We start from the raw sequence: 25806 nt of genomic DNA, 5'->3' as shown, positions 1-25806 counted from the left end.
TGACCAGAAATCCCGTGGAGGTACTACAAATACAAATATTTCAGAAATTTTGTGGAAATCTGTATAGAGCAGGGAAATGTGGAGGTCAAGAAAGGGTACAAATGGAAATGTTTAGGGAAGAATTAATTGTACAGGGGTTGGAGGTGGATGAGGCTCAGTTGCTAGCAGCTGGGAAGGGAGGAGATGAGATGATGAAGGTGATGTCTGGCCAATCTGCAGGAAGATCCCCAGGAGTAAATGGTGTTCCTGTAGGGGTTTGGAAGCTTGGAGGGAGGAAACTGATGAAGGCCTGAAGGGTTGTGTTTGATGGTGTTTTGAGAGGAGGGGGGGTGGGAACATCCTGGAAGAAGGTGATGGTGGCTGTGGTGCCTGGAGATTATGGGGACCCATCGGATCTAGCTTCATGTATGCCCATTTCAATTCTGAACCATGATTATAAAGTGGTTGTGTCTATGATGGCTGGGTGAATGACATGGGTGATGAAGAAATTGATAGATGTGGAGCAATGTTGTTTTATGGAGATGAGGCAAACATTTGATGGCATTAGCGGAATGGTGATGGTCCAAAGGGAGGCAGAATGTGAGAGGGTGCACTGATGTTGGTGGGTCTTGGTGCGGAGGGAGTATACAACAAACTGGGCTGGGATTTTGTGAGTGAGGCAGTGGAATCATTTGCATTCCCTGATAAAATTATAAGGTTAATTGGGAGGATTTGCGCCTCACAGCAAGAGGTTCTCCCGTTCGATTCTCGGCTGGAGCGCCATCTGTATGGAGTCTGCATGTCCTCCCCATGGTCAAGTGGCGTTTGAAAGACATGTAGAATGTTAAAGGTTGGGCATTGAGCTGTCACCTCGGCACCTGTAAAAAATCTACTGCCAATTATTAGCAAACCGGAGTTCCGCTGTGGCGCCCCCTAACCGGGAAAAGCCAAAAGAGGAACAAATTGGGAGGATGTTTGAGGGATCGGTGGTGAACGTTAGGGTGTGTGGGTTCCTCTCTGATGGGTTCTGTTTGAGCAGGGGGGCCAGGTGTGTGTGTCCTCTCTCCTTTGTTAATTGTGTTATATTTAGAACTGGTGGCAAGGAAGGTGGGGGACTCAGAAGTTTAGGGATGTGGTTGGTGTGATAGTCAAGAGGAGCTGGATTTTTTTGCAGATATTATTTTATACCTGTTGAAATTGTGGGGGGGCATTTCAGTGTTGTGGAGCATTTTGAAACCGTTTCACATCTTTTTTGGACATGAAATTAATGAAGGCAGAACAAGGGTGGTGGCTGTGGACTGTGTGTCCACACACAGATTGGTTCAGCAGTCCCCATGTTTGTGGGGATATGATGGAACAAAGTACATGGAAGTATGGATTGGAAAAGATTCTGTTGTGACAGCTGGGGATGTGTGAGAAGAAACTAGACGGAGGATAATACAAAAGCTGAGAAATTGGAGGCTCTGTTTTATGGATGTGGATAGCAAGATACAAGCAGTCAAAATGTTTCTAGTCACTTTGGTTTTGTACATAGGTTGGGCATGTTTTTGTCAATTGGGGGAGAAGTTGTGGATGGCAATTAATAGACTTGAGGGATTTTGTCTGGGGGTGGGGCTGGTCCATCCAGTGGAGTGGGGTGGTTTGGGAATGCCTAATATGAAGGGATATTTCAGAGCTACACAGTTCAGGCTCCTGTATGTGGCATGGGCAGAAAGCTGTAGTTCAAAGTGGAGGGAGATGGTGGCAAGGTGGGAGAGCTCGGGAAATGGGGAGAGACTGACTATTTGGATACAGATCCTTGGGAAGAATGACCGTAACCATGCAGAGTATTATATTCATGGAGAAGCAGAGTGTATTCTGGGAACTGGATCTGCACTGTGGTGGAGAGGGGAGATTATGCTGATGGGAATGACTGTGATTGGGGATGTGGACAGTGGGCAAGGGGGGTTGTAGTTTGCTGGAGGAACTGGCAGGGGAGCCAGTGTGTTAGGACGAAATAGAGAGGGAAAGGTGATGGAATGGGAGGAGGTCAGGAATTTATTTGGACTGCAGGCAACAGACTGCCTTCCATATCAGGGATGGATGTCAGAGTGCAGGTAAGGAGAGAGAAATGGGATTCTGGGTAAAACACCAGCACTTGTAGAGTTTTTTAGTAGAATCTAGAGCAAGGACTGCTGTTAGGGAAGGGATAATTAGTGGAGCATATGAAATATTGCATGATAACTGTGGAATCAATCAGAGGAGGTTGTTGGGAATTGGGAGGAGGGATTAGATGGGCAGTTCACAGGAAAACAATGGGGGATATATGTGTGGCTCCCAGATGTGCAGCAGAGTCTAGAAGATTTAGGATCTTTGCTTGGAAATGTTTACATATGTATTTATATACCCCAGGTAAACTCCGAGGAGTTTTTCCCTCAGGTGGATGGCAGGTGTTGGGAGGTGTGAGGAGGAAAGAGTTAACTGGGAACATATTTCTTTGGGAATGTGGTGGGTTGGCGAATTTTAAACTTTCTCTGCAGACTGCTCTGTCACACTGAGTGAGCAAATTGGTATAAATAAGGAATTTTTTTTTTTTGAGCAATGATAACAGAATCGGAATTGCCTAGACATGGTAAGGCCTTGTGGAGTCTAATTATGGTGGCTGCCAATGACTTTGTTACTAGAAAGTGAAACTCAAACTCTAATCCAACTGTACTAGTAGTAGTAAATGTAGCAGAAATGGAACAATTGGAAGTGGAATTGTTAGAAAAGGGTAGAGGCAAATTGCACAAAAAAAGATGAAACTTGTTGGAACAGTGCACACAGGGTAATGTTTTGGAGGGTTGAGGTTTCAGGGAATGCAGGATTTGAATGAACTATATAATGTTTGACTGACTAGATAGATTATAAGTAATGTATAATGTTTGCAAATAAAAATATATCAATATGGTTTGTGTACGTTTATATAAATGTACAATTGCCTATGACATAAGTAAAAATTTAATAAGGATTTATTTATTTAAAAAATAAAAAACTTGGAATGTTATATAGAAATAAGCATTACTTCACTAAAAATACTAAAATGCCATTGCCCAAACCCACTTAATCTCCACACTGCTGTATGCAGCTCCCATACTCACTACCCTACAAAAATCTAAGGTACAAACACTTGAATCCTTCTGTAACAAAATAGCCAGACACTGAGGAAGGCTTGAAATGTATGCCGAAACCAGTCTGTCTGTGAAAACTTTATAATAAAGTTACACTCTATACACCTTGTGCTGGCTTTTGTGTTTGGAAGACTCTCTCTTTAAGCCGTGCACTGCTGTACTTGCAGGGGGCTTTTTCTGGATTTAAAATAGCCAGATATGCTACAAGCTCACAAGGCAAAACTCACCATTGCTCTGCACTCAGGCAACTTAACTGGTTAGAACTCCCCAACTCCTTTACTACATTCAGTTAATCATGGCCCATAAAATCCTCTTTGAATCTGAGAAAACACCTGCCCTACAAACATTACTTCAACCTTATACTAACAGAACCTTACGCTCCACTAACAAATATCACATAAAAATCAATGCATCCAAAAATCAAGCAGGAGATTCCCTCTTCTCAAATTATATAGGTAAATTCTGGAATGAACTTCCAGATAACATTACAACCATTACATCTCTACCCCAATTTAAAACAAGTCTAAAAATCCACCTACTAAACAAGTGGCTGTATTTTTACTTTACCCCTGACTAACCTCTCTCTGTCTCTGATCTTACCACTACCTCTGCTTATTCTATAAGCCTCCTGACTACTTCACCTCTCACTGCCTATTCTAATTACTCCTGCCATTCTGTATACTATCAAGTTTCACGCCTATTCACTCTGACGAGTCAGAAATATCTCTGACTTCCCAATGTAAACTATTTTGAAAATATGCGCAATTATTGAATATTCGCTTGAAACTATGGTTTGTCTGTTTCCATATCATTGTAATATCTTTTATACTAACTTGTTAATTTTTGGCAGTTGTCTACCAATCGTCTCAATTTAATATGTAATAACTAAGTTAGCCTAAGTTTGTATTTTACTTTTTGTACTTTGTATCCTTTGCATTGTGCTATTTCTGTATCCTCAGTGTGGACATGTGTCCAGTCGGACTTTCCCTGTAAACAAATGTAAAATAAACGCAATAAATTTGCATTTGTTTACTGGGAGGTCTACTGGGCCAGGGTGAGCCCATTTTCAGTAGAGGCCCTGGGAGAAAAGCTCCAAAAACAAACATGATAAAGCTACAGAATCAAAATACAGAAATCAAGCAGAGATGATACAGAACACTACATTACAAAATAGGTGATGCAATAAAATAGATAATACTAGTTATACAGATGTTAGATTTTAAGTATACAAGCCAAACAAGAATACAATGGATGACATGAGATAATAGTGAATGTGTGAACAATACATTATTGCAGTTTTGCAGTAGAAAGAGAAAGATGGAGAGAAGCAGATTAAAGATTCTGAAAGTAAGTTATAGCCTTAGCGCTATTGCTATATAGGTCTCAATAATGAATAGATGATATCATAGGTAACTGAAATGGTAGATTGTGTGGCTGGGTGGCACATGTTGGGCTTAGTAAGTTGGAAACACTGAATGTATATAGTATATGAGGAGATAAGTGAGATGGTTTTTTTTTTTTTTTTTTAAATTGAAATTTTTCATGCAGAAAAATGGTGTAGAAAAGGAATGAGGTTTAAAAGAAAGGCATTCACTGAATAATTTGTATGATGTTGTTTAGATTATATGATATACAACAATACATGTGATGTATAATGCTTGTAAATATAAACTTGATAATATGGTTTGATTGCTTTTATATAACTATAAGTTTGTTTATGACACAAGTGATAATTTAATAAAGGTGTTAAAATGGAGACAGTAGAGTGTGGAAAATGATCATTAACTGTACACGAGGCAGAAGAGAAGTAAATTTATCCCAGCAGTCAGGGAATGTTGAGAGGCAGGAGTGAGATTCATGCTGCTGTGTCCAGCTATCTACAGAATATATTTTTCCTGGTGAATCAAAGTAATTTTGATGCAGAACAGGCTAAAGAGAAAATACAAAAGTTTGTCCAACAAAATGTGAGCTGTCAAACAGAAGGGGACTCTGCTTCTCATTCTTCTAATAATAAAGCCCATAGGGAGAATTTGCCACTGAAACGATTTCTGATGTTCCAAATGAAAATGCTTGAGACAGAAAAAGCACAAGAGTCGATTAGAAGAATTAGGAGTGCCTTGGACTGGAGTCTGGGGTTGGGAGATGAATATGCAAAGGAAGATCAGCAACACTGCAATTAATGAATAAATGTGAGAATATAAATCGGCAGTTAGATTTGTGAAGTATGGCTTTACAAGAAAAAGTGGCTGAGAAAGATTGGACTTGGAAGACTTTAACCTTGGGGCAGGGACGGAAAGGCATATACCCCACTTCATGTTATTAATGTTTAGAAGGATACTAAAGGAAAAAAGAGTAACTAAGTAAAACAATATTTGTTATTAATGGTATTTGTATAAAACATTTCATGATATATAGTAAAACATTTTCAGTGGTTGTATGTGTTAAAGAGACTAAAGTAACAAGTACTTTTTTTTTTTAGTTTTAAGAAGGTAGACATTACAATGTAAAAAGAGGAGAAATGATGGACAAAAGCATGTCCAAGTTAATATGCTATAACCTTGGGCTATTGAGATGGGGTGGAGTGTAAAAATGCACTGATTATAATAGATGTGGAGTCGAGATGTTTTCTCTTACTTTTGCATAAACAAGTATCTGGATTAATGCCCTTGGCTTAATCTAATTACAAGATCTGATATTGTCAATTTTCATTCTGTCCTCAGCTGATGGGTTTGGATCTGATCCCTCGGATGCGACTCAGCCACTGCTAAAGCTTGTGGCAGCCAAAAACTCTCAAGCTTTTCCTTTACCCACAATGTATCAACCCCATTACCATAGATCTCATTTGCCTCTTCAATACCATCTCTCTCAAGTGTTCTTCAGATAAGTGTGTTGTTGTTTTGTATTCCTTACTTACAATCTTTTTCTATTAATGGCCCTTAACTGCATTTTTATACTTATTGTTTCTTGTTATTTCTTGTTATTTTTTACCCTTTTTCTGTATATCGTACATTTTTTGTACTCCTTGGATACTATTGTTAGTTTCTTCTTCCCTTCTACGACACTGTTGTAGCTACTTCATCATTGCTGGTATTTCCTTCCCTTTACCTTTTTTCCTCAATATTTCCCTAACTGAAATTTTTTCTTCACTTAGTTATTTTGATTCTCCTCAATACAAACCAGCTGGATTTAAAAAAGTCTTTGAAGTGTGGACACAAACTGCTGCTTTCCGATGCTTACACACGGTGGCTATTGTGTAGGCCCTCTCCATTTACAGGAGGACTGCCGTATATGCTATGACTTTAATACTCGCATGTTAGTATAAGCTGATATTGAAAGGTCTTCTTCCTACTTTATTTGGAGAGGCTATATTGGAGGGTTCTTCCTATAAGTCAAAAATTATAAAAGCCTCTTCGAAGCCATCTTCCTCCTTTTCAGCTTCGGACTCCTCAAGAAAGAGGTCTCATAAGGACCTACTCTCAACCCTGGATACAAAAAAGGCAAAAATACAGGATCCTGCTAAGGAAAAAGTATCTGATCCGATGCCTCCTAAGTTGGATCCGCTGAAGGCAAAGCTGTTGGATCCAACTTCATCGGATCCAGTACAATACAAACCTGACTTTCAACTGACTGCCACGTTGCTTCCTAGAACAAGGTACTCCCCATCACTGGATCCATTCCCTGAGCGGGTACCTTCCCCATTTTTAGAAAGACCCAGCTATCTGTCCATATACTCCACTCATTCTTCCAGTAGCCTTACTGAAGATGATGTAGAGAAACTGGTGAAGAAGATTCTCTTGGTACAGAGCCAGATTGGTGTTCCTTCAGCTCCTTACCCCTCTGGGTAAGGGGATCCATATGTCTGATACTCCTCCTTTACAGATTCCTCTTCTGACTCTTGCTGCTTCAGAGTTTTTGGTTCCAAGCTGTTCAGATCTGTCTGTCTTGGATCCGAGGATAGCAGGATAACAGAGATTTGTGGGCATTGGAAGACTTGGGAAGCATGTTTATGCTTCAGCGATCATCGCTTTGAGGTCTCTGAACTATTTGGCATACATTACTAGACTACAGAGGGATTTGATCAAGGAGTTGTCAAATACCTTTTGGGGTGCTGTTTCTGATGGAAGTTCAGGCATGTTCCTTCCAGCTGATGACCCTACAGTCCATATCCAATTCATCCATGAGGTTGATCTCCCATGTAATGGAAGGGACCTCAAGGGCAGATGTTTCCCTAAGCAGACACACCTGGGTGTGCCTCTGAGTTTATGGAGTGTTTCAAGTGCTCTTTCATCAGTACTCCTTTTGAACATCTTTGTTTAGTCCCAAAGTAAAAGACACTCTATCCAGGTCTGAAAAAGACGGAAAGACTATGCCTATCTTGGGCGTGCATTTTTCGATTCAACGAACCTTGTGTAGAAATCAATGATATAGTCAAAAAATGTGGTTCAAGAAGTTTTCAAGATGCACATGAAGTGGAGGAGGTTCCCCAATAGGCAGAGCAGGGAACTCTAATGGATGAAATCACCCCCATGGCAGAAGTGGCCCACAGAACCAAGGTTCCAGAGAATCATTCTGTGACGAACCCTAGCAGCTGTCCTGAAAGGAGGCCCATTTGTCCACCTGTGGAGGCAGTCAGGGGGCATTTAGCCCTGCATCAGAGAGCCTGGCTAGATATAACAAAAGATCCGTGGGTGCAGAAGATTATTTCCAGAGGCTATATAATATCCTTTTCCCTTTCACTTCCAGTCTCAAGAAAATTCCCCGATGTTCCACTCAGTCAGTGGAAAGAAGCAGCAATTCAAATATAAAAGCTGCTAGAAAAAAGTCATCTAAGAAGTCCTTCCAGACGTGATAGAATCCAGAACTTACTGAAGGTTCTTTTTGGTGCCAAAGAAAACAGGATACCGGAGACCAATTCTGGATCTTGCCAAACTAAACAAGATAATTTGAAGAACCAAGTTTTGGATGGTCACTGTTCAGTCCATTCTCCCCTTCCTGGGCAAGGACAACTGGATGTACTCTGCAGACCTTCAGGACATGTACTATATATAAAATGAACAGACCATCCAGAAGGTACTTACACTTCTGGCTTGGAGCAAGGTCATCCTCATTGCCCCTTATTGACCTTGACAGATTTGGTTTCCCTTATCTGGCCTCACCTGATTCAACTACCTTGGTTTCTGGATCCTACTCTGGACCTCTTGTCTCATCTGGCAGGCATGATACATCTAGACATAGTAAAACTCAGGCTGACTGCCAGGTTTCTCCAGTTCCATTAATAGCCAGACAAACCTATGCTTTCTTCTCCTGTCCATCATATTCTTTTGTCCTCCCATAAGCCTTCCACCAGGAAATTATACTCCTGCAAATGGAAGAGATTTGTTTTTTGGGTTCAAAAACATAATGTTGAACCTTTTACAGCTCTCATTCATAATATCTTGGAATTTCTAGCACATCTCTTTGAAGAAGGAGCTAGTTCTTCTACCGTTACGGGACAGTTAGCAGTGATACATTTTCATGGTGGAATAAATGGTTCTTCTGTGGTGCCCCATAAGTTGAGCTAAGCATTTTTGAAAGACACTCTACTCTTAAGGACCCCCCTTTAAAGAACCTACTCCCCCTTAGACCTAAACCTTGTGTTGTAGTCTCTTACACAGTCTGCTTTTGAACCCTTAGCTACATACAAACTCAAATGACTTTCATGGAAAACAATTTCCTTAGTAGCCATTACCTCTCTCAAAAAAAGTCTGAGATCCAAGCACTGTGCTTAAAACCTCCATAGTTAATTTTCCATAAAGACAGAGTTACCGTACGTACCAGCGCATCATTTCTTCTACAGGTGGTGTCAGAATCCAGTATATATCAGTCTAGTGATTTGCCAGTATTCTTTCCCAAGCGTTCTAACAAAGGAGAATACATTTTACATTTATTTAGATGTTCATAGACAGTTGCATTTTTACTTACTTAGGACAAAGAAATTTCAGAAATTCTGACTAATTGTTTGTTTCATATGCAGAACAAACATTGGGTAAACCAGTTACCAAAGTTGCTCTATCTAAATGGATAAATTGCATTTCCTTTGTGTATAACAAATTTGGCATTGCTCTGACAAAGGCAGTTCAAGCGCATTCCACCAGACCCATGACAACTTCCTCAGTTTTTCAATCCAGAGGGTCTATGGATGATGATTGTGCAGCAGCTGTTTGGGCGACTCCTCATGCCTTTATTACTCCTTACAAATTAGATCTTGCCTCTAGAGGAAGGCCATCTTTTGGTTCTGTGGTGCTCAGGAATATCCTTTGAGTCTGCCCTTGAAATTAGGTAGCTGGGGACTCTGTCCCATCAGTTGAGGACAGAATGAAGGTTCATAGGTGTGTACTAGGCTAATGGCCCTGAAGCCTTTACAAGCCTAGCCCATAGAAGTGCCCTGGTATTGTGCCGCCTGACGTTAGTTCCCAGTGCCTCTATCAAGTGGAGCCACTGGAGTGATCCTGGGGTGGACTTTCTATCTCCCATCCACTCATCAAGATTTCTCTTGAAGAGGGCCAGTAAGGTGCTCAGCTTGACATGTATGGGAAGTCTATTCCATAGCATGGGCAGTCTCTGGGTTATGAACCTGTCCCTCCAGCATGTTCTGTTGATTGTGGTAATGAGGTTGAGGTATTTCTTTAGATGTAACATTTCTAACAGAGCTGGGTCAGATATGGCTTTGTAAGTCAAACAGAGATCATGTCTTAGTAGATGATATGAGACAAAGAATAGCTGGAGTTTTTAGAGTCTGTCCGTGTAGGACATGTGTTTAAGGCCTAGGATCCTCTTCATGAGGTACTTTTGTGGCCTTTCCAGCTATTGCATGTGTCTAGTGAGGTACATGCCAAATGGGGCGTTATACTCAATGATTGACCTAATGAGGGAAAAGTAGAGAGAGATTACCTCTTTCTTTCTGGATGAAAAATCCTTGGTTATGAGATGTGCCACATAGAAGGACTTTCTGACCACAGTGGCAATGTGGTGGTTGAAGGAGAGGTTGCTGTCAACCTGTGTTCCCAGATCTCTTATAACGCCTTCAGTGTTCAGTGGGCTCCCATTGATGTGGTAATTAGAGGGAACTGAGGTTTCCCAAAGGGGATGATGATGCGTTTTTTGGCATTAAGCTTAAGGCCATGGTTTTGACACCAGTCATTGGTCTCAGAGGCCTTTCTGTAGGATGCCTAAATCACTTGGATTTAATGGCTGCCAGCTTGCGGTCATCTGCGGACATGGTCATCCAGAGTCCCTCCATGTTGGCCTGGACTTCTGAGAAGTAGATGCCAAACAGGAGAGAACCCAGGACCGATCTCTGTGGCACTCCATTCGTGACTAGTCTGAGTCCGCTTTTTTCACACTGTGGGTTCTGTCTGTGAGCCAATTTGCAACCCACCTAGTGATATACAACATCAGATAAAGAAGTTATGTACTCACCATAATGTTCCGTCTGTGTTCTCCATTTTCATTCTTCCCCATTCCCCCTCCCACCAGCCCCCATCCTTAAGGCTTCTGGAAGAATGAGTGTTTAGAGGATCTATATGTCATTATTATTTACATAAATGTCAGGTATGACTTCTCCGTGATGATTTCCATCTTTTACTTTCTAAGAGAGAAGTGGGGTAGAAATTATCCTGAAGGAACAGTATGCCAAGAGTGTTTTGGAGGTGAAAAGAGTGTCTGATAGAGTGATGTTTATGAAGCTGGAAATTGATGTTGGTAGTGCGTATGCTCGGCAAGTTGGGTGTGCGATGGATGAAAGAGAGAAATTTTGGAGTGAGTTGGATGAAGTGGTGGTGAGTGTACCCAAGGGTGAGAGACTGGTGATTGGCGCGGAGTTCAGTGGGCATGTTGGTGAAGGGAACAGAGGGGATGAGGAAGTGATGGGCTGGTAGGGTGTTAAGGAGAGGAATGCTGAAGGTCAGATGGTAGTGGATTTTGCGAAAATGATGGACATGGCTGTGGTGAATACATATTTGAAGAAAAGGGAGGAGCATATGGTGACATACAAGAGTGTAGGAAGATGCACACAGGTGGATTATATCCTATGCAGGAGTGCCATTCTGAAGGAGATTGGAGACTGTAAAGTGGTGACAGGGAAAGTGTAGTTAGGCAGCATACAATGGTGGTCTGTAGGATGACGTTGGTGATCAAGAAGAGGAGGACAGTTGTGAGAGCAGTGCCAATGATCAAACGGTGAAAGTTGAAAAAGGGTGATTGTGAGGTGGAGTTCAGGGAAGAGTTAAAACAGGCATTTGGGGGCAGTGAAGAGTTACCGAATAGCTGGGTAACTACAGCAGAGATGGTAAGGGAGACACTTAGAAAGATGCTTGGTGTGACATCTGAACAGAGGAAGGACAAGGAGTGGAATTAAGAAGTACAGGAGAGTATACAGAGGAAGAGGCTGGCAAAGAAGAAGCGAGATTGTCAGAGAGATGGAAGTAGACAGGAGTATAAGGAGATGAGCATGACAAAGAGAGAGGTGGTGAAGGCTAAGGATAAGTAATATGGAGAGTTGTATGAAAGGTTGGACACTAAAGTGGGAGAAAAGGACCTGTACTGATTTGATAGACAGAGGGACTGAGCTAGGAAAGTTGTGCAGCAGGCAAGGGTGATAAAGGATAGTGAGGGAAACATACTCGCTATTGTGTGTTGAGCAGATGGAAAGAGTACTTTGAGGGGCTATGAATGAAGGGAATGAGAGAGAGAGAGAGAGAAGGTTGGATGATGTGGAGATAGTGAATCAGGAAGTGAAACAAATTAGTAAGGAGGAAGTAAGGACAGCTATGAAGAGGATGAAGAATGGAAAGGCTGTTGGGTCCATATGACATACCAGTGGAAGCATGGAAGTGCTTAGGAGAAATGGCAGTGAAGTTTTTAACCAGATTGTTTATTGAAATCTTGAAAAGTCAAAGGATGTCTGAGGAGTGGAGAAAGTGTTTTGGTACCTATTTTTAAGAATAAGGGTGATGTGCAGAGCTGTAGTAACTACAGAGGGATAAAACTGATCCGTCACAGCTTGAAGTTAAGGGAAAGAGTAGTGGAAGCTAGGTTAAGAAGGGAGGTGAAGATTGGTGATCAGCAGTATGGCTTCATGTCGGGAAAGAGCACTACAGATGTGATGTTTGCTCTGAGAGTGTTGATAGAGAAATATAGAGAAGGTCAAAAGAAGTTGCATTGTGTCTTTGTGGATTTGGAGAAAGCATATGATAGGGTGCCTAAAGAGGAGTTGTGGTATTGCATGAGGAAGTAGGGAGTGGCAGAGAAGTATGCAAGTGTGGTACAGGATATGTACGAGGGTAGTGTGACTGTGGTGAGGCCTGCAGTGGGAGTGACAGATGCGTTTAAGATGGAGGTGGGATTACATCAAGGATCAGCTCTGAACCCTTTCTTATTTGCAGTGGTGATGGACAGCTTGACAGACTAGATCAGATAGGAGGCCCCATGGACTATGATGTTTGCAGATAACATTGTGATCTGTAGTGAGAGTAGGGACCAGGTTGAGGAGACCCTGGAGAGGTGGAGATATACTCTAGAGAGGAGAAGAATGAAGGTCAGCAAGACTAAGACAGACAGGGGTGGGAGGTTGGCATAATGGTTAAGGTGTTTACCTTACAATCAGAAGGTGCAGGGTTTGATTCTCACATGGGGGTAATTGGCTAGGCTTAAAATGGCCCACAGGGGCACTTAGCCTAGTACTGATATTTGAACCTATATATGTGTGTGAATGAGAGGAAGGATAGAGGAATAGTGAGGATGCAAGGAGTAGAGTTGGCGAAGGTGGATGAGTTTAAGTACTTGGGATCAACAGCTCAGAGTAATGGTTAGTGTGGAAGAGAGGTGAAGAAGAGAGTACAAGCAGGGTGGAATGGGTGAAAAAGAGTTTCAGGAGTGATTTGTGACAGACTGGTACCAGTAAGAGTGAAAGGGAATGTCTACAAGAGGGTAGTGAGACGAGCTATGTTGTATGGGTTGGAGATGGTGGCATCGACAAAAAGGCAGGAGTCAAGAGCTGGACGTGGCAGAGTTAAAGATGTGTACTGGGTGTGACAAGGATGGATAGGATTAGGAATCAGTATATTAGAGGGTCAGCTCAGGTTGGACGGTTTGGAGACAAAGTCAGAGAGCTGAGATTGCATTGGTTTGGACATGTGCTGAGGAGGGTTATTGGGTATATTGGGAAAAGGATGCTAAGGATGGAGCCGTCAGGTAAGAGGTAAAGAGGAAGGCCTAAGGTAAGGTTTATGGATGTGGTGAGAGAGGACATGCAGGTAGTTGGTGTGACAGAGCAAGATGTAGAGGGCAGGAAGAAATGGAAACATGATCCACTGTGGCGACCTGTAACGGGAACAGCTGAAAGAGAAAAAGACTTTCTACTAAGGCAGCAAAAAATCTGAGGTAATTGGGGTTGGTACATTGTGGGTAAGGGAGAAACTCAATAGTTTTTGGTTGCCACAAGCTTTAGCAAGAGCCACGTCGAATCCCAGGGATTGTATCTGAACCCATCAGTTGAGGAAGAATGAAAATGGACAACATAAACGGAACGTTATGGTGAGTACAGAACTTCTTTTTTCTTGTGTAAGCACGTGTGCTATAAAAATATGAGAACACTGTGAATGTAATTAAAAGTTTCCTTTAACAAATAACTGTTCAGTGTGAATTGAGAAGTCTGAAGCTGGGGGCAGTTGTACATTCTGTTCTTGTATTTTGATGAAGACAAGCTGACTACAGGTCCAAGCAACAAATCTTGAGAGATCTGGACATTGCTGAGAAAAACGAAAAAAGTAATGGTACAAGGACAAGTAGCTTAGTTAAAAATAAAATTTGAAATTTTGAAGTGAATAAGAGATAGCCGTTTCCTGGTGCATAAATACCTCTCAATGCATGTACTAAAATAGTGTATAATTTAGTTTTATTTAAAGACAGCCAGTACACTTTTTAAAGGGTAAAAGTTAATGTTTTCTGAAATCATATAAGCTGTTTTTCACATCTGTGGGGGGAATAAAGATAAGTTAAGAACAGGCAGCAATTAGTGTAAATAGGAGCACAGAATAACATGCACTTTAACATAGATGACCTTAATTTAGGTTAGGTAATAATGTGGGTGCAGCTGTTGATTTGGGACATTTGTTCCTGTCAGGAGGGATAAACGTCATTATTTGAAGATGTACATAGTTTTGTTTGATTGTTCTAAGTTAATAGGTTATGTGAGTGTTTTTTTTTTTTGACGGTGTTCATTAAAACAAAAAGACTGGTAATATATGACACAGGTTTAGTTGGATATGACAAGAAACAACTGTATAAAGAATTTACTTACCAAAGTGGGTATATGTAACACAAAAGCTGGAAATAGACGTTTAAAAAAGCTGACATGTAATAGGCGAGTATAATGATGTCTTAGCATGATGGCTACACAATCCATCTCATTTTGGAACGTGAATGGCCAAATAAGTATAGACAAAAACTTATGAGTATTGAATTATATTAAGAAATATAGAGTGCAAATAGCAGTGCTACATGAGACATATTTGGAAAGAAGTGAGCATGTGAATTTGATAAAGAACGGATTTCAGGATGGATATTCAGCAAAATATCCAGGACAAAGGAAAAGGTGAATACTTGTACTAATTGCCAAAGGAGCTGCAATAGTGATAGAAGAGGGGGAAAAAGATAATAGTAGATTTGTAATGGTAAGGAGCTACTGGCAAGGAAGGAGGATTACACTTGTATGTATTTATATTCCACCTAAAACTGCTGTTATGGAGTTTAAAACTTTGGGAGAAATAATTAGCTTTTAGCAGGGAATATTACTTGCATGTGTGGAACTGGAACTTGATTTGCAACAGTGAGGAAGTATCTGGGGGGAACTAGAAGGGAAAATATAAACAAAAGAGGGTAGATTTCTTAAGAAATTTATCAAAATATTTGGTGTGGAAGATTTGAATTCCGTAGTAAGAACTCTGAGAATTTACATATTATTCCCCAAGGTACAGTAACTGGACTACAGAGAAATTACGTTTCACAGGAACATGTGCATTTAATCAAAAGCTTCTACACATCCAATAACTATTTCAAATCATGCACCAATAAAGATAAAAATGCAGGGTAATGAAATAAAAATGGAACATTGCTTTCCCATCTACTTGTTAAAGTGGAATTTAAGGAATAGGTAGTGGAAACTATTTGAGAATTATTAGGGAATATAGAAATTTCTTCAGAAGTTATAGCTAGTGTGTGGGATAAAATGTAAGTAGACATTAAAAATAGGATGGAAATAAAATAAAAAGAGATATTGTAACAGCAATTATTTAAAAGGACTAACAAAGCTTAAAGTATTGCAGAAAAAGGGGGATTTCACAGATCAAGAAGGGGCCCAACTGCAGAGTGCTAAAGAGAGAATAAGGAAGTATCTAGGTAATATCCATGAGTTTAGAATGCTGTTAAGCATCTATTTTTGGTAATGACTACAGAGCACAAAAACGTTTGACACAATAGAAAGGGTTGTTGCCAAACTTGTGGAGCCTGTAATAAAAAAGTATCTTGAGATGTTGTACAGGTATTAGAGAGGTTTTGGATTTTTTATGCAAATTTGTACAAAGCAGAGAAATGTGGAAGTCAAGAAAGGGCACAAAGGAAATGTTTATGAAAGATTTAAGTATGCCATGAATAGAGGTAAGTAAGGTTCAATAGTTTTCAGTTAAGATAGGAAGAGATGAGATGGTGACTTATAATCAATCTGCAGTAAACTCTCCTGGAATACATGGTATCCCTATGGAAATTTGGGAGCTAGGAGGGAAGAAAGTGATATTGATCTGGAAGTTTTTTTTTAACAGTATTTGAAAAGGAGGGAAAGCACCAACTTCATGGAAGAAAGCTGTGGTGGCTGTATTACCTAAAGATAAGTAGAGCCCCGTCAGACCCAGCTTCATATAGGATCATTTCAATTTTAACCCATGATCATAAAGTGTTCATTGTTCTTAATAGCTAAAAGAATGGCAAAGGTGTTGCCAAAATTGATAAAGGTGGATCAGTGTGGTTTTGTGGAGGAGAGACTTTTGACAGTAGAACAATGATGATCCAGTGGGAAGCAGAATGTAAGAAAATGCTGCTGTTGTTGGCGGGTCTTGATACAGAGAAAGCATTTGACAGCATAAGCTTGGATTTTAAGAGTAGGGCAATGGAAGCATTTGTATTCCATAACACAATAATAAGGTTAAATAGAAGGATATATGAGGATTGGAGGCAAAAATTCAAGTGGGGGGGATCCTCTGTGATAAGTTATGGATAAACAGAGGAACCAGACAGGGATGTCCCTTTTTCCCCTTTGTTATTTGCGTCATATATGGAGTCATTGGCAAAGAAAATAAAGGACTTAGAAGTCAGACGGTATTATTTTGTACCTGAAAAAAACAGGAAAGGACACTGCAGCATTATGAAACTGAGTGTTTAAAGTCTTTTTGGGATATAAAATTAATGAAGATAAAACAAAGGCTATATCTGTAAACTGTGTACCTACACATGAATTCTTTCATTAATACCCATATTTACGGGGAAACGATACATTTAAGTATTTAGGAGTATGGATTAAAAAGGATTATTTTATGGTAGCTAAGGATATGTGGAAGAGACTAAACAAAAGATAATACAAAAGATTAAAAAATTGGAAGCGCCTGTTTTTTATATTGATTGCAAGATACAAGCAGTAAAACTGGTTTTAAGCCCTTTAGTTTTATATACAGGTCGGGGAGAAGTTGTGGTCAGTATTAAAAGGTTGAAGGATTCTATCTGGGAGCAGAAAAGAGCAAGGGTCTACATTTTCATTATTTAAGTTCATATTTTCATAGTTGAGAGAGCCAAGTGTTATTGAGGGACATGGTATGAAATACAAGGTTGGAGATAGAAAAGTTGTCACTGTTCATGGAGATGTAAACACTTATTGATTAGCACTTTTGCAGAAATGCAGTATTTCCAACAGTACATTTAATATTTCCAAAACCAATTGAATTGCAAACTATTGTATGGTATCAAGTGAAGCCTTAGATGATGTTGAAGAAGTTTGTCATTAAAACTTGCATTATAAGTTGTATATTTTGATATGTTTTCAGTGTTATGTATGTTAATTATATAGCGATGTATGTATTTTTTTAATATTTCTTTGAATATCTCAGTAAACAGGCACTCAGAAGAATTTTTGCCTTGCATGAAAACCTGAGTCCCTGAAACAAAATCCTCTGACACTATATATCTAGGTTGTACAGTTTCCAAGCTATGAAAAGTTGTTGGCAAAAATTTACAGAAATGTTATTTCTGGGTTTCTGTATATTCTGTTATAGTACTGATGTGTGAAGACTGTGAATGCATTGATTATTATCACTGTAAAGAAGGCGCTTAACTGATAACATTACTGTTTGCACCTTTTTTGTAGTGTTTACTGATCACAAGTTATTTACATTTGTTTGCCTTGTACATTTTAACTTGATTTTTTAGAGATTGTTTGAGAATGTAAGGCTGTATGCAGGCTGCTGGAGATGTAACATTCCACAGCTCACAGGTGTTTGAGAAGTAACGATTTGGTGCATCTAGACTGTTTACCTATTCAGAAATGTTTGTCATGAACTGACATCTTATATAGTGATACAGTCTGAACTACAGGTGTTAAAGCCTGCTGCATGCAAATGACTCTGTTTTGTTCCTTCAGCCATCATAACTTTCCCTGAAGATGATACCATAGCTGCATAATATCTTTGAGGAGTACTGATTGTAATAAAGCTTCTCAGTTTCCATTTCCATATTCCTTAGGATAAGTACTTAATATGTTTTTGTTTTGGATACTGTTGTAGTTTTTATTTGTGTTTATTTACTAGCTAGCCTTTGAAGTTTGCTTATTTTTCAGAAGACAGTATAGTTCTTATTTGTGTTTATTCACCATTTAGCCTTTGTCGTTTGTGTTTTGTTTTTTTTTGGATGTCCTTCATGGATGCATCTGCAGTCATAACAACTGGGTTGTCCTGTCGTCAGGCAGCCCTTCAGTCGGCCGGATTCCAAAGTCCGGGTCCGGCTTCGGCTGATGTCGCACTCCACCCGACGTCATCTCTGTTGGTCTTCGGGTATAAAGGCATCAGCCGACGCCATTTTCTTCAGTCTTTCTTGCCGCGTGGCGCCCGAAGCAGAAGCTGTTCGCAAGTGCCGGTCGGTCGGATCCAGAGATTACTTCTCCGAATACTACTTGAAGACTTCTAAAGCTAAGTACCCGTTGGGGACTCTTTCTTGCCTCAGCCGATGTCAGAAAAAGTTAACAATTGTTTAACCTGTGGGAAACAAATACCTCATAAAGATTTCCACTCTTACTGTCTGCCTTGTTTAGGCCCAGCGCACGACGTAGCAGCCTGTTCGGCCTGTGCTTCTTTCAACCGATGACGCTTAGGCGTCGGTCTGAGTTTGCAGAACAGTTTTTCGGTTCTGTTTTTGCGTACATTATGCCGTCGGATCCTCCGACTACCCAATCTACCAAAAAACGCAAAGATAAAGACCGACACTTTCGCGGTCCGCAGTTTCGGCTGAAACCATGGTTAAGCAAACCCATGAGTGTCTCGGTTTCGGCCGAAACCGAGAAAACTGATCTAAGTACAGCTGAACCTATTCCTACAACTGAGGCCCCTGCTACAACTCTTGAATCGACCTCAGAAATTTTACCCACTACGGTGGTTGACTTATCAGACACCATCCCTTTGGATGTCTCTACCCCAGCACGTGGTGCTGCTAGGCCTCCAGCAGCCATGTCCATTAAGGCCTTCTCCAGGGCTAAAGCAGCCAAGACTACTAAAACAATGCCTGTTAAACCCCCCACATCCAGGCCCTCTTCTAGTTCTCAAATGCTTACATTGGCAGAAGATTTAATTTCTTTAATTAGAGGATCTCAATCTCACCCAGACAGGGCCTCTCAGCCCCAGAGAAGAGACCTAGGGCAGAGCCCCTGAGCCAGTGTCCTCTGAGAATCTGCTGATGAATCAGACATAACTGACCAGCCTGAGGCTCCCTTCTCCAATTTTGAAGATTCTGATGCTGAAGAATCCATTCCAGCTGCTTCCCCACCAGAAGAATTCTCCTTTGGGGAAACCTTGCATGCCATGCGAGAACAGTTCCAATGGCAGCAGCAGGATTTTTCAGACTCCAGAAAAAGACTTAGGACCTTTCTGCACCTCCCACAGCACAGGCCCTTAGCTATACCTCCTGTTCTCTCTGTGGTGGATGATGCTTTCAATGATGTTTGCTCCGCTCCAGATTCTTTACCCCAGCCCTGCCAAACCAGACAGATTTTACAGGGTGCCAGATACTCATCACCACCTTTACAAGGCCCCACTTGCAGACCCAGAAACTATATCCCAGGGTCCCAAGGCAGTAGCCGACCATAGCTAAAACCCTACTCCTTCTGAAAGGGAAGCAAGGTCATTAGACAGATGGGGTAAAAGGTCTACACTTCAGCTACTCTCTCAGCTAGAGCTTTAAACTGTCAGTTTCACATGATACAATACCAAGAGTTTATGCTTGATCAGTTAACTAAAAACTAACCACTGATGAATCTCTTGATAAGAAATATGTATTAGAGATGGTAAATAACATACAACAGGTTAGCAACCATTCCTTAAAATGTGGCTATGATGCACTGGAGGCTTCATTTAGATCAGCCATGACAGGCACAGTGATAAGAAGGCATGCATGGCTAAAGGAACAAGTTTTACGGATCATGTTAAAGCTAAGCTGCTAGATGCTCCTATGGACAAGACAAGTTTGTTTGGTACACCTGCCCAGCAGGTTATGAAGAAAATGGAAGAAAAAGCAAAATCTGTTCAAACTGTCAAAGATTTCTTGCAGGTTCAACCCCAAGGTTTAGCAGGAACTGGCCTGCCAAAAATTGGTCCTTTCCTGACTCACACAAAATTTCAAAGGGGCAGGAATAGACGTTCCAGAGGCAGAAACCAATCCAGAGGAGGTGCCTACAGAGGGCGACAGTGGCAAGGTAACAACAGAGCCACAGACACAGCCACTGCCACTACATCAGCACAACCACAGTGACTTAACCTAAATCCGCCTACCAGGAACAAATAGCAGCTCCTCTAGGCGGAAAGTTAACCTTATTTTCAAACAACTGGCACTACATAACAAAGACAAGTGGATTCTACAAACCATAGATCAAGGTTATCGGTTTCACTTCCACACTTTACCAGTCAAAAGAGGAATGCCAAATCTACCTCCAAATCAAAAAACAGAGGCTCTACGCCAGATAATGGAGTTAGCAAACATGAGAGCTGTGGAAAGAGTGCCAACAGCAGAGCAAGGAAAAGGGTTCTATTCCAGACTATTCCTAGTTCCAAGAAAGGAAAAAAGTTGGAGACCAATTCTCGACCTGTCCACCTTAAATACATACATCATTGTCCCAAAATTCAAAATGCTGACCCTACAGCAACTTTTTCCCATGCTGGGCAAGGAGTCTTGGCTGGTAACTCTAGATCTCAAGGAGGCATACCTGCACGTCCCCATTCAACCAATCTGCAGAAGATACCTCAGATTTCTTGCAGGATCAGAGCACTATCAATTCTCAGCATTGCCCTTTGGCTTATCTACTGCGCCCAGAGTATTCACGAAATGCCTGGCATCAGTAATCGCCCATTGCAGACTACAGGGAATTCAAATTTACCCATACCTGCACGACTGCCTGCTACAAGGGGACAACAAAAGCAAGCTGACAACAGATTTACAAAGGGTCATTTACTTGCTACAAGCACTGGGATACACAGTCAATTTACAAAAGTCAAGGCTGATACCATCCCAAACAAGGACATTCTTGGGCGGAATTGGACACAGTAAAACAAATGGCATTCCTGACTACAGAAAAACAAAAGAACTCCTCTTTACTTCTTGGCACTAACAAAACTGAACAAGTTAACAGCAAGAAAAGTACTGCAGGCCTTGGGCTTCATGGCATCATGCATAATCTTGGTTCCATTTGCCAGACTACATATGAGAAAACTACAGTGGTACCTAAAGAATTTATGGTCCCAACACAGACACAGTCTAGAAACAGAAATCCCACTAATTCCATGCTTAAAACAGGAGTTCCTATGGTGGGCTCAGGCATGCCAGTCAAACCCAGGCCTACCCTTTCGCAGATGTCAAGCAAGCCAGACCATCACAACAGGCGCTTCAGACCTAGGATGGGGGCCCACATGCTGGACAAATGCGTGCAAGGATTGTGGACACAGGATCAACTTCACCTGCACATCAACCTAAAAGAAATGCTGGCAGTAAAACTGGCAATCCAAAAGTTCAAACCATTTCTCAAAGAGGGCCAGTTGATGATAAGGACAGACAACACCACAGTCATGTGGTACATCAACAAACAGGGAGGCACTCATTCATACCCCCTATGCAGAATGACCTTGGAGCTATGGACCCTGGCACTCAGCTACAACATCCAGTTACAGGCAATATTTGTACGAGGAAAGACAATACTCTAGCAGACATATTAAGCAGAACCACTTGGATGCCCACGAATGGAAGCTGCACCGGACATCTTCAACACCATCTCAAAGAAATGGGGAATGCCACAGATAGACCTATTAGCATCACCTCTCAATCACCAGCTCAAAAATTCTGCACAAGGACCTTCCACCCACTAGCATGGAAGGTGGATTAGCTCTCCTTCACCCAAGGTACAGTAACTGGACTACAGAGAAATTACGTTTCACAGGAACATGTGCATTTAATCAAAAGCTTCTACACATCCAATAACTATTTCAAATCATGCACCAATAAAGATAAAAATGCAGGGTAATGAAATAAAAATGGAACATTGCTTTCCCATCTACTTGTTAAAGTGGAATTTAAGGAATAGGTAGTGGAAACTATTTGAGAATTATTAGGGAATATAGAAATTTCTTCAGAAGTTATAGCTAGTGTGTGGGATAAAATGTAAGTAGACATTAAAAATAGGATGGAAATAAAATAAAAAGAGATATTGTAACAGCAATTATTTAAAAGGACTAACAAAGCTTAAAGTATTGCAGAAAAAGGGGGATTTCACAGATCAAGAAGGGGCCCAACTGCAGAGTGCTAAAGAGAGAATAAGGAAGTATCTAGGTAATATCCATGAGTTTAGAATGCTGTTAAGCATCTATTTTTGGTAATGACTACAGAGCACAAAAATGTTTGACACAATAGAAAGGGTTGTTGCCAAACTTGTGGAGCCTGTAATAAAAAAGTATCTTGAGATGTTGTACAGGTATTAGAGAGGTTTTGGATTTTTTATGCAAATTTGTACAAAGCAGAGAAATGTGGAAGTCAAGAAAGGGCACAAAGGAAATGTTTATGAAAGATTTAAGTATGCCATGAATAGAGGTAAGTAAGGTTCAATAGTTTTCAGTTAAGATAGGAAGAGATGAGATGGTGACTTATAATCAATCTGCAGTAAACTCTCCTGGAATACATGGTATCCCTGTGGAAATTTGGGAGCTAGGAGGGAAGAAAGTGATAACGATCTGGAAGGTTTTTTTTAACAGTATTTGAAAAGGAGGGAAAGCACCAACTTCATGGAAGAAAGCTGTGGTGGCTGTATACCTAAAGATAAGTAGAGCCCCATCAGACCCAGCTTCATATAGGATCATTTCAATTTTAACCCATGATCATGAAGTGTTCATTGTTCTTAATAGCTAAAAGAATGGCAAAGGTGTTGCCAAAATTGATAAAGGTGGATCAGTGTGGTTTTGTGGAGGAGAGACATTTGACAGTAGAACAATGATGATCCAGTGGGAAGCAGAATGTAAGAAAATGCTGCTGTTGTTGGCGGGTCTTGATACAGAGAAAGCATTTGACAGCATAAGCTTGGATTTTAAGAGTAGGGCAATGGAAGCATTTGTATTCCATAACACAATAATAAGGTTAAATAGAAGGATATATGAGGATTGGAGGCAAAAATTCAAGTGGGGGGGATCCTCTGTGATAAGTTATGGATAAACAGAGGAACCAGACAGGGATGTCCCTTTTTCCCCTTTGTTATTTGCGTCATATATGGAGTCATTGGCAAAGAAAATAAAGGACACAGAAGTCAGACGGTATTATTTTGTACCTGAAAAAAACAGGAAAGGACACTGCAGCATTATGAAACTGAGTGTTTAAAGTCTTTTTGGGATATAAAATTAATGAAGATAAAACAAAGGCTATATCTGTAAACTGTGTACCTACACATGAATTCTTTCATTAATACCCATATTTACGGGGAAACGATACATTTAAGTATTTAGGAGTATGGATTAAAAAGGATTATTTTATGGTAGCTAAGGATATGTGGAAGAGACTAAACAAAAGATAATACAAAAGATTAAAAAATTGGAAGCGCCTGTTTTTTATATTGATTGCAAGATACAAGCAGTAAAACTGGTTTTAAGCCCTTTAGTTTTATATACAGGTCGGGGAGAAGTTGTGGTCAGTATTAAAAGGTTGAAGGATTCTATCTGGGAGCAGAAAAGAGCAAGGGGTCTACATTTTCATTATTTAAGTTCATATTTTCATAGTTGAGAGAGCCAAGTGTTATTGAGGGACATGGTGTGAAATACAAGGTTGGAGATAGAAAAGTTGTCACTGTTCATGGAGATGTAAACACTTATTGATTAGCACTTTTGCAGAAATGCAGTATTTCCAACAGTACATTTAATATTTCCAAAACCAATTGAATTGCAAACTATTGTATGGTATCAAGTGAAGCCTTAGATGATGTTGAAGAAGTTTGTCATTAAAACTTGCATTATAAGTTGTATATTTTGATATGTTTTCAGTGTTATGTATGTTAATTATATAGCGATGTATGTATTTTTTTAATATTTCTGTGAATATCTCAGTAAACAGGCACTCAGAAGAATTTTTGCCTTGCATGAAAACCTGAGTCCCTGAAACAAAATCCTCTGACACTATATATCTAGGTTGTACAGTTTCCAAGCTATGAAAAGTTGTTTGCAAAAATTTACAGAAATGTTATTTCTGGGTTTCTGTATATTCTGTTATAGTACTGATGTGTGAAGACTGTGAATGCATTGATTATTATCACTGTAAAGAAGGCGCTTAACTGATAACATTACTGTTTGCACCTTTTTTGTAGTGTTTACTGATCACAAGTTATTTACATTTGTTTGCCTTGTACATTTTAACTTGATTTTTTAGAGATTGTTTGAGAATGTAAGGCTGTATGCAGGCTGCTGTGGAGATGTAACATTCCACAGCTCACAGGTGTTTGAGAAGTAACGATTTGGTGCATCTAGACTGTTTACCTATTCAGAAATGTTTGTCATGAACTGACATCTTGTATAGTGATACAGTCTGAACTACAGGTGTTAAAGCCTGCTGCATGCAAATGACTCTGTTTTGTTCCTTCAGCCATCATAACTTTCCCTGAAGATGATACCATAGCTGCATAATATCTTTGAGGAGTACTGATTGTAATAAAGCTTCTCAGTTTCCATTTCCATATTCCTTAGGATAAGTACTTAATAAGTTTTTGTTTTGGATACTGTTGTAGTTTTTATTTGTGTTTATTTACTAGCTAGCCTTTGAAGTTTGCTTATTTTTCAGAAGACAGTATAGTTCTTATTTGTGTTTATTCACCATTTAGCCATTGTCGTTTGTGTTTTGTTTTTTTTTTGTTTTTTTTATACCATTCCAGTTTCTATTTGTGTTTGTGTACTAATTGGCCTTTGCAGTTCCTTTACTTTGGCTACTAGATTTGTCTGATAAACATATGCTGTTCGTTGAGGAGGTTTCTGGCAGCCTTAAAGAACTGAAGATGACATGCCAGTGGTGCTTTTGTGGGATCCTCACACCACCTGAGAGAGTATCTTTGTTGGCTTGAGACCAGTGTTAGCCTTTACAATGATGGTGACAGCTTTAGGAAAAAATGTCTGGGCTACTTCATCAAGTATAAAAACACACCTGTAACAAATTTCTGTTATTGTGGCAACTCTCTGATGTATTGTTATGGTATAAATCTTTCACTGCTGTACTTCGTTACCATCTTGCCAAGAATAGCAGCAGGTCACTGTGAAACTGTCTTTTCGTTTTATAAAAAAAAAAATTTCCGTATAGGTCTCCTTTTGACAGAATACTGGAAAATGATATTATAATTGATACAAGCTATTAATTTTAAGTTTTTGTGAGTGCTTTTTTGTTGTGTTTCACTATAATTTTTAATGCTAAATTCTTTCTCTCTAGTACGAAAAAGTGAAAATCTACCGTATGGATGGGTCATATCGTTCAGTGGAGCTGAAGCATGGAAATAATACTACTGTACAACAGATAATGGAAGGAATGAGGCTGTCACACGAGACTCAGCAGTATTTCACTATTTGGATTTGCTCTGAGAATCTTAGTAAGAACCTTTATTGTGTAAATGAATTACCCCATTCTTGCATTACTGTCGTCATTAATTTCATTCATGAATTATTTGCTCCCAGAACCAATGATAGCAGTTTGTTTGCAGAAAAAAAGCCACATAATTTAGTCGTAATATATCTTAATAAAAAATGTTTATACTGTCACTGATGTTCTTCGTGTTTCACTGTTGCAGTCATCACATTTGGGTTATCTGCCTGCAGGTAGCCCTCAGCCGGCCTGA

General features: G+C 40.1%; 1 protein-coding gene across 1 annotated transcript in view; it reads left to right on the top strand.

The window, feature by feature from the left end:
• Positions 1 to 25806, top strand: part of KRIT1 (KRIT1 ankyrin repeat containing) — a 772078-nt gene that overhangs the window by 255553 nt on the left and 490719 nt on the right. Inside the window, 1 exon segment of the mRNA XM_044066350.1 lies at positions 25404 to 25560. Within this exon segment, the coding sequence (XP_043922285.1) occupies positions 25404 to 25560 (157 nt within the window).

Source organism: Protopterus annectens, chromosome 3.part1, assembly GCF_019279795.1.
Source record: "Protopterus annectens isolate FY-2018-M chromosome 3.part1, PAN1.0, whole genome shotgun sequence".
Taxonomy (NCBI): Eukaryota; Metazoa; Chordata; order Ceratodontiformes; family Protopteridae; genus Protopterus; species Protopterus annectens.
The sequence above is the reverse complement of the archived record's forward strand: the minus strand, read 5'-3'. Positions and strand labels throughout refer to the sequence as shown.